At 40.2% G+C, this 14,640-nt stretch overlaps 1 protein-coding gene across 1 annotated transcript in view; it reads left to right on the top strand.

Annotated features, from left to right (window-relative positions):
• BEND4 (BEN domain containing 4) overlaps positions 1-14,640 on the top strand; it is a 118,544-nt gene that overhangs the window by 83,787 nt on the left and 20,117 nt on the right. The window contains exon 4 of the mRNA XM_069976506.1: positions 9,641-9,881. Within this exon, the coding sequence (XP_069832607.1) occupies positions 9,641-9,881 (241 nt within the window). The remainder of the gene's footprint in view (positions 1-9,640; positions 9,882-14,640) is intronic.

Raw genomic sequence — 14,640 nt, 5'->3', positions numbered from 1 at the left:
GCACGACTGCTTCATTACAGTGCGGCACATATGCATACAGTTCCCCTGCTCCCAGAATCTAATTACAGATGCTGCCTGGGGGGGGGGGGGGGAGTCCGTTACAGACGTTCCACGTCCGTGTTCCGCATGGAACGTGTGAATGCGGCCTTAGTCTGTGCAATGGGAAGGGTAGTATGTGACAAATGAATGTTAACCACCAGAACATAACCAGCTGCCCGCTGTCCTATAGTACATCCTGGAGACATCTCTTTCCCAGGTAAGCAATGTCCACACACCTAGCCTCATTACTTATTATAAAGCAGCCAACCCCTTGAAGGGAAAGCTACCTTAAAAAAGGGTGACGTGCGATCTGCTTTGCATATCCTTTTTTCCTAGAGCATAAATGGCCTGTAAAGCTTCATTCACACCTTCAGAAGTTTTTCAAGACCGTATTTTATGTTCACTATTGTCGTTTGTAATCGCAAAAAAATAATCCTTAATGCATCTGTAATCCAAATCTTTTGCGGACTTTTATGTATATTCCGTAAAAATCATGGCTCCGCAAAAATTACATCCACTCCCTATTCTATGGGACACGTTGCAAATCAATAAAACTACGTATAGCGTTAACAGCCATCAGTGAGCAATAAATTTGTCCAGAATTATGGATCTTCAATTAAGGACAAATTTACTAAATGTGTGAATAAGGCTTAAGTCTCCACATTTTTTTCAAGGAAAAACTTAAAGGGGGTACTCTGACGAACAAAATTTTTCTTTAAAATCAGCTGGTGTCAGAAAGCTATACAGATTTGTAATTTACTTCTATTTAAAAATCTCAAGTCTTCCCATACTTATCAGTTGCTGTATGTCTTGCAGGAAGTGGTGTTTTCTTTTCAGTCTGACACAGCGCTCTCTGCTGACGTCTCTGTCCAAGACAAGAACTGTCCAAATCAAGAAAGGGTTTCTATGGGAATTTGCTGCTGCTCTGGGTAGTTTCTGTCTTGGACAGAGATTTCAGCAGAGAGCAATGTGTCAGACAGAAAATACCATTTCCTGTAGTACATACAGCAGCTGATAAGTACTGGAAGACTTGAGATTTTTAAATAGAAGTAAATTACAAATGTATATAACTTTCTGACACCAGTTGATTTGAAAGAAAAAGATAACCCCTTTGGACTTATGACACCTATAATAGAAACCTTTCAAATAGCTATCAGTAGATCTAAGGGATTGGGGCCAGATCAGCTATCCATCTCTCCCCTCATGCATCAGCAAGCTTTAGGTGTCTTATGACCCTGGCTGGTTTACCGGTTGTCCTGAGAGGACATTTTGATCTGTGCCAGTTTTGGGGTCATTAGGATATTTATCACGGCATGTTATAAGTATGACTTCCTTCTCCATGGGCTTCTTTACTGGGCATCAAAATCATGTTACAAATTTAACAGAATAATACCGTGAAAAACACCTGTAAAAATGCTATAAGAAGAAAAAAGTTTAATAGCCTAAAAGGGATTTTATTTAAAGGGAAATGCTCTTTTAATGGTTATTTCTATCTAAGTGATATACCATCACTTCTTGATTGGTGGGACCCCCACTTCTTCTGACAACCAGGGAACCAAAAGACTGCTTTAGCTATACAACCTCATCTGAGTTTTGCTTGCTTTTGGCTACCGGGACCTTAAAGGGGTTTACTTCTATTAAAAAAATCTCAAGTCTTCCCATACTTGTTAGCTGCTGTATGTCCTGCAGGAAATGGTGTTTTATTTTCAGTCTGACACGGTGCTCTCTGCTGACATCTCTGGCCAAGACAGGAACTCTGTCTCGGTTTTCTATGAATCCCCATAGAAAACCTCTCCTACTCTGGACAGTTCCTGTCTCGGCCAGAGATGTCAGCAGAGAGCACTGTGTCAGACTGAAAATAAAAAAACATTTCCTGCATGACTTTACCCCTTTGACTCATTTATGTGAGTTGAGCATAGTTGGTGTCTATAGTAAAACCACTGAAGGAGATGCAGTACCATATTGGAGCTTCAGCCCCTTCATCCTCAGGATTGGCGGGGGTCCTAGAGGTCAGTCCTCGACCGATAATAAAGAGGTTGCATATTCTAGCCATATGCTATTACTTGATGAGATGAAGATGAGTATTTACTAGTAAGGATCTACATCTAATAAACAGCGGATGAATCTGTATTATTGACACATCGCCAGTATAATGATATGTGGCTCTTACAGATTCCAGTAATTAGTCCCAATGCTTCCAGTTAGCCCCGGAGTTTTACAGCTCATGTAAATTATCAGTGTGTAGGATTGCAGCTTGACACGGTGACATTTACTTAGTGCTGTAAACTGCAAGGAATACTTTGCCTTTACATCAAGCGTTTTAACAGGTTTAATGCTGCAGTTTTATTGGTCTGAGACGTTTGTTTTTTATTCCACCGCAAGATTGAGCAGCACATTTTCCACTACTTAATGGTAATTTAGGGAGCTGATGATAAAGCGTCATCTGTACAGTATACTGTCACCCGTCATAAAGACGACTCCTTCATCAGACACATCCCGGGCACCTGACATGTTAATAGAGGAAGAGGAAGGTTACGGGTTATATTTAAATGATGTTCTCAGTCACTGGATCATTGACACTTCTGCTCCTACCTGCTAAAGTGCAAATTATAAATAACTGCTTTCTCAGAGGTGTTCATTATACCTCATTGGGTCTTGTTATGGAAAATGCAAATGTAATTTAAAAGTGTCAGCCCTTAGAATGAGCAATTACTTGTTCATTTCAGAGCATGTTTTATTGTCAGGGTAATAGTATGCTTGTTTTTTTTTTTGTTTTTTTTTCAGGGAATGACTTCGACTACATTTCTTTGTGCGTTGCAATCAGGGCTGGTGCCAACATTGTGTTGTGCAGGAATGCTGCATGTAATCAGGCGTGAGAAGGGATGAATGGGGCACCGATCTATACCAGTGTGCGTGGCGTAGAAAGCAAACCAAACAATGACACCTTGTAGAGGATTTAATTAGGCATATTTAATAAATTGACATCCATATACAATCTATGTGTCTGTTGAGAAAGTTCCAGCACTTTAGAAGGGTGCAAAAAATATGCTTTATTCACACGTATCTGCAAACAAAACAGACGGGTTGGCTGGCATGAAGTGGTTTTGTTTGAATGCTGTATGCAGTTGTTTTCAATCTATATCTATCTGCAGTAATAAAGTGAAAAAAAAACATTATTTCTTCCTATTTGAAAAAAATCCCTTAAAGTATCACTGTCGTTATAACTTTCAAAGCTAAATCAACAGTAGATGTGATATTAAGCAAGTTTGCAGTATACATTCATTATTTATTTTGTTGTTATCATGCTGTAAAACAAAGCTGTACTTACCAGAAATTCAGGTCCAGTCTCTGGAAGGCAGATTTTCTGACACAGGGATTCCAGCCACGGGACTTCCTGTTTTCTGACTGTTTCCTGTTTTTTTTTTTTTTAGAAAACAGGAAGTGTTCTCTATGATAACTAAAAAATAAATAATGAATGTAAATTGCAAACTTGCTTTATATCATATGTTCTGTTGATTTAGATTTTGAAACTTATAATGACAATGACACTTAAGTTGGACTGAAACTTCACATGAAGTATATGAGAATAATCACTACCACTTCAAACTGCTGCAACATTTTTTTATTTTTGGAAGCCTTAAAGGGACTACAAAACAAGACCACTTTTTGCACCACTCTTGTCTCCAGATTGGGTGGGGTTTTTAAACTCAGTTCTATTGAAGTAAATGGACCTAAATTGCAAACCACACCTGAACTGGAGATGAGAGTGGAGCGTACGTGGCCATGTTTTTGTAGCGCTGGATAACCCCTTTAAAGAGTTCTCTGATATCAGGTAGAAAAAAAACATGCTGCAGAAGCATGTAGCATTGTTTACCTGTCTGTCCTAGTTCTGAAACCACCAAAATCTACTTATTTGGGGGTCTGTAGTTCTGTATTTACTGGCTGTACTTCCTTGTTTAGCAGTTGCTCAGTACTACAATTTCCAGAATGCATTGCTTCCATCAGCTTTATCACAGCCTGCCCACTCCCCTCCCACAGCACTTCTGCTAGTTTCCCACCCAAAGCTGTTGCAGAACATCTCACTTCACTGATCACACAATGAGGTTGCAGCACCTGCTGCATGTATTCCCTGTCTACTAGTTCTGTGGCATCATTCAGCACAAGGCCGCATGCTGTAAACACAACTCATTCTCCCTAAGTGTCCCAATAAAGATATATATGTATGACAGGGAGATGGTAATGTAGGCTGTAGGGGCTGGGCAGAGATAGTAATATAGCTCAGGGGACAAGGCTAAAGATCCATTCAAGTCTCCCGTGATATCAGAAAAGGATGTGTTGTCTCGGGAGAGAGGGAGGAGCTGGGGAGCTGTAGGCAACATAACATGTAGTGTAGCCCTTACATTTTCAGTATCTCCAGATTAATCATGCTGAAGCAGTACAGTTAGTGATAACAGTATATTTTAAGGGCCCTATTCCACCAGACGATTATTGTTAAATCGTTCGAATCTAAATGATAATCGTTCGGTTGAAATGCAGTTAACGATTAACGACCAAACAAGAAATCGTTGATCGCTTTATAAGACCAGGACCTATTTATATCGTTGTTCGTTTGCAAAACGTTCGCAAATCGTTTGCATTGAATAAGACATTGTTCGGTCGTTCGCAGTAGATACGAACGCAATAGCAAAGAAATAGCGAAGAAAAAACTATCGCAAATACGATCATAAGTAACGATTATTGTTCCATGGAAATGAGTGAACATTTTCAGGTCTTTCGCTATAGCGGTCGTTTGAGATAGTTAATCGTTAACGATTATGCGAACGATAAATCGTCCGGTGGAATAGGGCCCTATGTTTTATATCATGGGGTGATAGTTTTATTAAAAAAAAATTCTGATACTGACGACTGGGTTAAGGCCGGGTTCACACATCGTATAACACCGGTCGTTCTGTAAGCCGGCCCTGTCACAGAATGGCCGGAGTCAGTGAAGATCATCTTGGCGAGTACTGCAGTACCGGCCAGATGATCTTCATCCCAATTCACCATTGCACACTCTCCATTGTGTGTACTGACATTTCTGTGTGGCCGCAATTCAATGAATAGCGGCCGCACAAAACTGACTTGTCAGTTTTCCGTGCAGCTTGTTGGAATCCTGGCTGGAGTGTATACTATGTGTTTACACGCCGTCCCGGATTCCATTCATTCAAATACAAAGTATCTTTTGCATTAATCATGTCTGTGTGCAGTGTGCACAGCTGGATGCAGTCTTTTCCAGTTGGTGCCAGCAATCCAGGTGTTTAATTTAATATCATATTAAAAAGATTGCAGCACTCCAGTTCAGGGAAAAAAACGTGAAGTGGTTTTATTCCATCAAATGCACAATACCAAAAACCAAAAATATTTCAGGTTCCTCTTGAAACCTTTTTAAAGCCTTTGAAAAGTCCAGATACACAACATTCATGGCCTCATCCCTCCATGCTGGTGCTATGTGATAAGGTTAGTATCATTGGGATACTCCAGTATAGCACCTCTTAGAAAACCCTGATATACTTTACCCACAATAGATGTTAGACTTACAGGCCCATAGTTTCTAGGGTCACTTCTTGACCTTTTCTTGAATACTGGCATCACATTAGCTATGTGCCAGTCTTATGGAACAATCTCTGTCATTGTAGAATGTTTAAATATTAGGAATAAGGTTCAGTCTAACACAGTACCTAATTCCTGAAAAACTCTGGAATGGATACCATCTGGGCCCTGTGATTTGTGGATTTTAATGTTTTTAAGTAAGTGCCGCACTTCTTGTTGGTTAATGAGGTGAGATTTATTGGAGGATTTACATTATCCCTAGTCATGTCATCTGTCATTGGATGTTCCTGTGTAAATACAGTAGAGAAGAAGGTATTTAGTAGATTAACAAACAACTTACACATTGTCGTAGCCCAAAATCATTGAGACTCACCCTTCATTTTACTTAATGATTAACAACAGTACCCGTAAATACATGAAAACAAGAGATGAATAAAAAACTGTACAGATTGAAGACACTGGGTAAAAAAATGTTCATAGATTCCTTGCACAGATGAACAACACAATGCACTAATTAACTCCTTCAGGACCAGACTAATTTTTGTTTTTGCGTTTTTGTTTTTTCCTTCTCGTGTTTAAAAAGTGCCATAGCATGAGCCCTTATTTTTTGCGCCACTAATTGTACTTTGCAATGGCAGGCTTAATTCTTCCATAATGTATGCTGTGAACCCAGAAAAACATTATTCATGTAGTGAAAAAAAAAAAGAATTTGTTTTCATTTTGGGGGGTTTCGTGTTTACGCCATTCTGACATGTTATTTATGTTCCTCAAGTCGGTACGATTACAACAATATGTAATTTATATCACTTTTATTTTATGACTGCTTTTAAAAAATTAAAACCTTAAAAAAAAAATGTGTTTAAAATCGCTCTATTCCCATCCTTATAACACTTTTATCCTTTGGTCTATGGGGCTGTGTCAGGTGTCATTTTTTGCACCATGATCTGTACTTTCTATTGGCACCTTGCTTGCATATATGCGACTTTTTGATCACTTTTTATTTAAATTTTTCTGGATCTGATGTGACAAGGAATCTGCAATTTTTCATTTTGGTGGGATTTTGCGCTTACGCTGTTTACCATGCAAGATCAGGAATGTGATAATTTAATAGTTCAGGTGATTACGCATGCGGCAATAACAAACATTTTTTTTATTTATTTACTTATTTTTATTTATAAAATGGGAACAGGGGGTGATTCTAACTTTTATTAGGGGAGAGTTTTTTTTTTATTAATGAAAACACTTTTTTTTTTTTTACTTTATACCGTACCTTTTGTCCCCCTAGGGGACTTTTATTATTACTGCAGTGATCTCCCCAAGTGTCACTGACGGTTAATTTTTTTTTTCTTTTGCAGAAATCAATAGTACAGGCGAAAGAAACTTTGTAATTGTTTTTTTTTAATGATAAAAATGCATTTTTATCATGAAAAAGCAGTTTGAAGCTCTCCCCCCCTGTCTTTATTGTTCTCTATGGGGAGGGGAGGGGTAGAGGGAGATGAGGCATCAAAACAGGACAACAAAGAATTAATTTAAAGCTACATCACCGGGCTATCTCCTCTGAAGTCAGCACTGACCTCTCTGACCTCTGAATACCAGATTTCACATAGCTCCCACTGTGTAATCCTTTGTTCTCTGCTCTCTGCTGTCGAATAATGTCCCTCCTTCCTCCTCCCCCCTCCCCTCTTCATTAATAACACAGGGCTTGACTGATGTAAAAGAGTCGAGATTTCCTGATAATGAGCAGTGAATGAGAGAGAGAAGGTGAAGGGGGGGCGGGCTGGGGAAAGTATTTTTGAATGCAGATAGTGGCATATTTGTTCAATAAACCAATTACAAAGTTTCTTAAAATCGCCTGTACTATTGATTTCTGCAAAAGAAAAAAGAAACACGACAGTGACTCTTCAATACAGCAATGATCGATTAGATCATTGCTGTATTACTCTGGTCTGCAGCAGACCAGATTCATCGATTGCCGAGCTGGGATCAGCATCAGTGCGACGCTAAGCCCCTGCCTGGCAAGGAGAAGGAATCTCCTCTCCGTGCTCACATCACAAGGGGGAGATCCCCCTAGACACCAGGGAAAGGGGGCACATAGTACATTTAAATGCAGCTGTCAGTTTTGACAGTTGCATTTAAATGTATAATTAGCGGGTGTGGCGATCGGACCATGCCCGCTAATAGTCACGCTCCCAGGCTAAAGAAAGCTCCCGGGATCGCAGCGGTTCAGAGCAGGGTCGCCATGCAGCTCCTCCCGCATCAGGACATTTAGTTATGTTCTGATGCGGGGAGGGGTTAAAGGGGTAGTTTAGCAAAAAAAAATCCTTCAAATCAACTGGTGTCAGAAAGTGCCAGAGATTTGTAATTTACTTCTATTACTTCATTCTTCCAGTACTTATCAGCTGCAGTATGCCATGCAGGAAATGTATGTATTCTTTCCAGTCTGACAGACTGGAATGAAGGGCATACAGCAGCTGATAAGTACTGGAAGACCTGATATTTTTTAATAGAAGTAAATTACAAGAAAATAAGTAACAAGCTACCTCAAATCATGCACTGTGCATACATAAATAGTTGTATAGCATAATATCTGAAATAGTAATAGGATGTAACCAAGCTGTGACCAGTTCCCTCCACCTCCGGCTCCAATGCCCCTTGCTCAGCTTCCTCTGGGATATTCCATGTTTTATGGTTACTGTTGTTAATCATCACTTTTTTATTATAACCAAATGTGACTCTCAATTACTTTGGGCCCAATGACTTTCCGTAGGTTGTGCATATATAAGTTTTGGCTTGTATATGAGATTCATTATTATACATTTAGTAGATTGTTTTTTTTCCTCGTCCCCCTCCACCATTACGCAGAAACTTTTTTAAAGGCCAACAGTTTTAAGGTATGTTTACACTGCAGAATCAGCAAGATATCAGAAGAAGTGGAGCTCACTCTACAGACTCCGCTTAAATTCTGCCTGTCCTATTGATTTAATGGAATTTTTTAAGTGCAATCTGCCATCCGCCCAAAGAATTGACATTCCTGAGGCGGATGGCGGATTGCGGATTGCACTGGATAAGTCACATTGAAACAATGGGACAGGTAGAATTTCAAGCGGAGTCTGCAACAATTCTGTAGTGTGAACATACCCTGAAAGGGGTTATCCAGAATTTAAAGAAACATAGTTGCTTTCTACCTAAAACAGCCCCACATCTGTCCTCAGGTTGTATGTAGTATTACAACTGTTTTATTTACTTCAATGAAACTGAGCTGTAATACCACACACAAACTGACGCTATTTTTTGAACAAAGCAGGTTTTTTTTTCTAATCCTGAATAACCCCTTTAAGTTTCTCATTCGGCTGGGTTCACACTTTTATTTATTTTTTTTTTCTTCCAAAAAACGGATGGAAAAGTGGATGAATTTGTGTTTTGATCCGTTTTTCCATTGACTTGCATTATAAAAAAAAAAGAATCAAAACGCATCTGTTTTTTTTTTATGTGCAAAAAAAGTACTTGACCTTTTTTGTGTATGATAAAAAAAAGATGCATTCTGATTTTTTTTTATAATGGAAGTCAATGGAAAAACGGATCAAAATGGAGGCGCACAAATTTCTTCCTTTTTTTGCCTTACTTTTTACAGTATTTTACAGTTTTTGTTGAGACATCTCACAGCATACACCGTATATGTCTCCATAGAAGCCATTACATAATGGAGGTAGTGAGACTGTATGGATACAGAGAGTATAATTTTATCTTCTGTCCTGGTGGAATACTTTGGACCTTACATTTACTTGTATGGAATAGAGCTGTATACAGTGAAAAAAAAGGTATACCACAAGGCTTGTTAACATCGGAACCTAGATATAACAGATGCCTCCAAGCATCTGTCACATGTACAGTATACATCAGCGTTAATCTTCATGGAATTCTCCAGACATATACACCCGACAGACAGAGTGTGATAAGAGCCTTAGAGATGTACTGGTATATATAACAGTTTCTATGTCTGTTACCTCCGCAGGGCAGCAAACAACTGTTGAACAACTACCCTGTATACATAACCGGTAAACAATGGGATGAGGCAGTCAACTCCTCCAAGAAAGATGGAAGGCGTCTCCTCCGATACCTCATAAGATTTGTTTTCACAACAGATGAGCTTAAATATTCATGTGGCCTTGGGAAAAGGAAAAGGTCAGTGCAGACAGGAGACTCTGGTCCTGAAAGACGTCCCCTGGATCCTGTTAAAGTTACATGTCTCAGAGGTACTGCATCTTTTCACTCAGTGTAAATCTTGGTTTATCTCATATGTGGCGCTTTCTTTTCCAGGCTTCTTATGATAAATCTATTGTTACGTGTTTATTGTTCGGACTGTTTTCATTTACATATATTTATGTGTCATGAAAACTATACCGGAGCGTATACTGAAGAGTATTTTCTTAATGAGATTGGAGGATAAATGTGCTCTGAGTAACTGGAGGGACAGCGGTGTACTCGGCAATCCTTAGCGGCCCCTTGACTTCAGTTGGTGGGACAAGGGACTTCCATTCACAGTGTAGACACCAATAGTTGGACCCCCAATGATCAGAAACCTTTTACCTATCCTGTAAATAGTCGATTAGTTATAATTTTGCCACAAACTCTTATACATCAATTGTGTTTATTAGAAAACAGAAAATACAGATGTGGATTGACCCCAGCACATGAGGTTATAGTCACTGTAACAGTAGCAGAACAGTTGTGCATATAGAATCCACAACTATATATAATACAAATGTATCTTAAGATGTATTTGGTTGTATGCAAAGTTTTATGTTTTGCATGAGTGATGAGCAGAATGGGGTCATATGAGGATACAGGAACTCTAGGGTTATGCTAGACATACATATTAGATAGCTGTTGTTGAAACGCTTCTACTGACAGCTATCTCTCCTGACAATCCTTATAGACATGTGAGAAGAGGGAGAACAATAGACATCTGCCTAGGCCTCTGGATGTTGAAATCCCAAGTGCTCAATCTTTCTTTTCTATTAGCTAATTCCATTGATATCCACAGAGTTTTAGATCTAATGTGTATGTCAGGTAATATGACATAAGCTCTTGTAATGTATAAGAGACCTAAGTCATACTGGAAACTGGGTGAAAAAAAAGAGACAATGCAGAATTGTCATCTTTGTGTTTATAGATGGAGGGTAATTATTCATAAGATTTTTTATTTTTATTTTTTATTTAACGATGAATGGAAACAATGGTTAGTCACGCCCTAATACAAGTGATACCTGCTCTCCAGCTGTAACCAGCAGAGGACGCTACATCTGAGCGTACATTTCTCTGCAGCAACCTAGTGTAATGGCTGTGTGTGTATGAATGGACAGCTCTAAGGGTACTATTACACGGAACGATAATCGGGAGAATCGGCCCTATCCGGCCGATTATCATTCCGTGTAATAAAGACAACAATCAGCCGATGATCGTTGTCATCAGCTGATCGTTGATATAGGTTCTGACCTGTAATCGTCAGACGCCGACTGCGCACCGCTACGTGTAATAGTGGTGCGCAGCCGACGCTGACGATATGCAAAGAGCAATACATACCTATCCAGGTTGCAGGGCTCTTCTTCCTCTGAGCTTCTCCCTGGGTCCCGCTCGCTGCAGCTTCAGAGCGGCCTGTCTTAGCTGACAGGCCGCTCAGCCAATCACAGGCCGGGGCCGCCAGCTGAGACAGCACAGAGGAAGAGGAGCCCTGCCACCTGGACAGGTAATGTATACAGTTTAAACAAGGGCTGCAAGGACATCGGTAACGATGTCCCTGCAGCCCTTGTTAAACGATTATCGAGCCATGAAATAGGCCCAGTAAACGAGTGCCGATCTAGCAGATCAGCGCTCGTTTACAGGTATTATCGGGCCACCATCAGCCCGTGTAATACCACTCTAAGACTTCTGTCACAATGCATTTTTGCAGTGTATGTTAGTCTTGCAGTGTAATATTGATCTTTAAAGGGATTGTTTACCAAAAAAATGTTTCTCTCAGATCAACTGGTGCCAGAAAGTGCCAGAGATTTGTTATTTACTTCTATTAAAAAATCTCAAGTTTTCCAGTACTTGTCAGCTACTGTATGTCCTGCAGGAAGTGGTGTATTCTCTCCATCCTGATGCACTGCTCTCTGCTGCCACCTCTGTCCATGTCAGGAACTGTCCAGAGCAGTAGCAAATCCCCATAGAACACCTCTTCTACTCTCCAGACCAGAAATAATACACCACTATCTGCAGGACATACAGCAGCTGATAAGTACTAGAAGACTTGAGATTTTTTAACAGAAGTAACAAATCTCTGGCACTTTCTGCCACCAGTAGACATATCCATTTACTCCCATTACCGCAACAAGTGTAATTTTGTCCTTGTTTTAGGTTTTGTTTGTCATAGTTTATATTAACGCTGCTTCCGGGGGGGGGATTGTGTAAGTAGACCAATCAGGGAGAAGCACTGCATAATGGGAAACGAAGTTTCCCATCCAGCGCCACCTTGGATATAAATCGGCTCATGGAGCCGCGTCATGGAGGGGCAAGGGTTTCCTCCCACTGGGAGCGGGCCGGGTCACCTCCAGTGTCTCACCCGCGGTAACCATGAATAGAGCGGCGCCGTACGTGGGAACCGTGCAGTGGTTCAAAAAAAGGACCTCAGCACCGGCTTGCCCGTGCCGGCGCCGTCTGATTCATATGTAATTTTAAAGAGAGTGTACCTGATGGTACATTCTCTTTAATTTTTTTGCTCTTGGGAGGGATACCCATTTAAGTTATATCAAGAAAAAAACAAGTTTGTGTCTGATTGCTGTCACACCCAAGGATCACAAGAATGGGGCTCCCTGGTCTCCAGAGTGGATAGAGCAGCAGCGCACATGCTTGACTGCCTCTTTATTCACTTGAAATAAGACTTTAGGATAATATTTGGATAGCTTTGGATAACCCTTTATCACACTATCTCCCTCTTTTAGAGAAAATGCAGGAAAATGTACATATTGAATGATTGTATCACCACGGGAGACCACACAGCTGGGTATCCATTGTAGTGTCACCATGTCCCCAGCCAATTGATCTTTCCCATAATAGTACCATATATTAGTAGTTTTTCTACAGTATTCCCAAATACCTTACTGCCCCCCAGGAGTTGTAATTATAGTGTCCTTAGTTATGCCGTGTGCAATCACTGGGTCCCATGGGGGTGCCCAATAGTTTCACCAGTAGTATCTATCTTATACTGATCTTTCTAATTATGCCACAACACTCCATACATAGCATAGCATATAAATACAGCGTGCCATGGATTGTATCTAGCATGCTGGTGTATTACTTGACTTTTCTATATAAATAATTTTTCAGGATATTCAAATTGTTGTAGTTACACTATATAAAACCACAAACGGCAGCTGAAACCACAGCGATCAGTAAAGCAGATACTGCACCTGCTGTTTAATGATACTGGTTGCTACATTGCTGTTTCTTAAGTGTCTAGATAGATGTTACAAGCTACAAATGTGTAAATAACACTTCTGTTCTCTAAAGGAAACTAGAAATAGCTATTTATTGGGTTTCCAAACGTGCCTTAAAAGCTAGAAACATAACTTTATTCACCTTCAGCTTATAGAATAAACTAAACAGTTAAATAACATTGTAATACATTGCATGGCCTATTGTGTACTGATCCTGAGCTACAGTCGGTATTATAAAAGCTGTAGCTTACTATAAGGCAGTGCTCTGTGTAATGTAGGCTACTGTGGACTAAAGAGAGTTTGTGGGGGGAAAGGGGTACTTAGATACAGGACAATGTCGAAAGGCTGTAGTGATAACTTTCTGATATCCCTGGAGCCTAAATGATTTATCCAGCCTTAAAGCCCATTTACACAGAGCGATTATTGTTTTAAAATTCGCTATAACCATCGAAAATTAGCTATTATATGTCTGTGTAATAACACCCAATGATCAAACCACGAATGAAAAATCACTTTCAACATGTTGGTAGTTCGCCGATTGTTCGCATATCTGTTCGGTACTAAGTCGTTTGCTGATATAACATGTTGTGTGGGTTGTCCTGAGGAAGGATTAGCGAGCATATAACGACATGAAAATGATTGTTCATAACAGTAATTGGTGAATGTAATAACCTCAAAATCGTTTCCTACAAAATTGCGACTGATCATTATAGCGAATTTTTAAGCGATAATCTTTACGTGTTATAGGGCCTTTATAAGTTGATGTTCTATCCTTAGATTAGGCCAGAAAGGGCTGCGGTATTCATGTGCATACCGCAATCTCAGCTTCTACTACTACTCAGTGTTGCCCTGTTCGCTTAAATGGGACCATGCTGCAATACCTCGCACTATTAATAGTACAGCAAGTAGAAGTTCAAGCAAAATTAAACATTTAAGAGACTGAAGTATTTTTACCAGTGCCGATAACTGTCATGATGGACAGGAGGCAGCACACAACCATACTCTACAAGTGCCGACCTGTCACATCAGTGCTCGCCTGCTCCTCATTCCCCGCTCGCTGTTGGCTCTATGGGAGGGGCTGTGGTAGGGGCTGCCCAAAAATCTTTAGATCGTCTGGCTTGCCCAGAGAAGAGAGTGGCGGTCTGCTGCCACCACTCCTGTTACACGGAGCATCAGCAGATCATCGCTATTGTTGTAGTTTTTTTTTTTTTTTTTTCAAAATGTTAAATACAAATTTACCAAAAAATTTCGCCAGACTCTCTCCTTCAATTGGTTCCAGCCATCCAGTAGTAAATAACCAGGACGGAGCACCCTCTCGATAAAGTACTTGGCCGATTACCATCTGTTCTAGACGATATTCATCTGATGTAATCAGCTGACATGCACAGTGTTGGCTGATCAGGATCTTTCAACATGTTGAAAGATACCGATCATGTAAGAGATGGTCAGCTGTTCACTGGTCTGTGTAATAGGAGCGGCAGCAACACACCGCCACTAACTTCAAAGGGCAGCCCAGACAATCTAAAGATCATCTGGA

The sequence above is a fragment of the Dendropsophus ebraccatus genome, chromosome 7 (assembly GCF_027789765.1).
Source record: "Dendropsophus ebraccatus isolate aDenEbr1 chromosome 7, aDenEbr1.pat, whole genome shotgun sequence".
In the NCBI taxonomy this organism is placed as follows: domain Eukaryota; kingdom Metazoa; phylum Chordata; class Amphibia; order Anura; family Hylidae; genus Dendropsophus; species Dendropsophus ebraccatus.
This window is presented reverse-complemented; position numbering and strand designations above follow the sequence as displayed.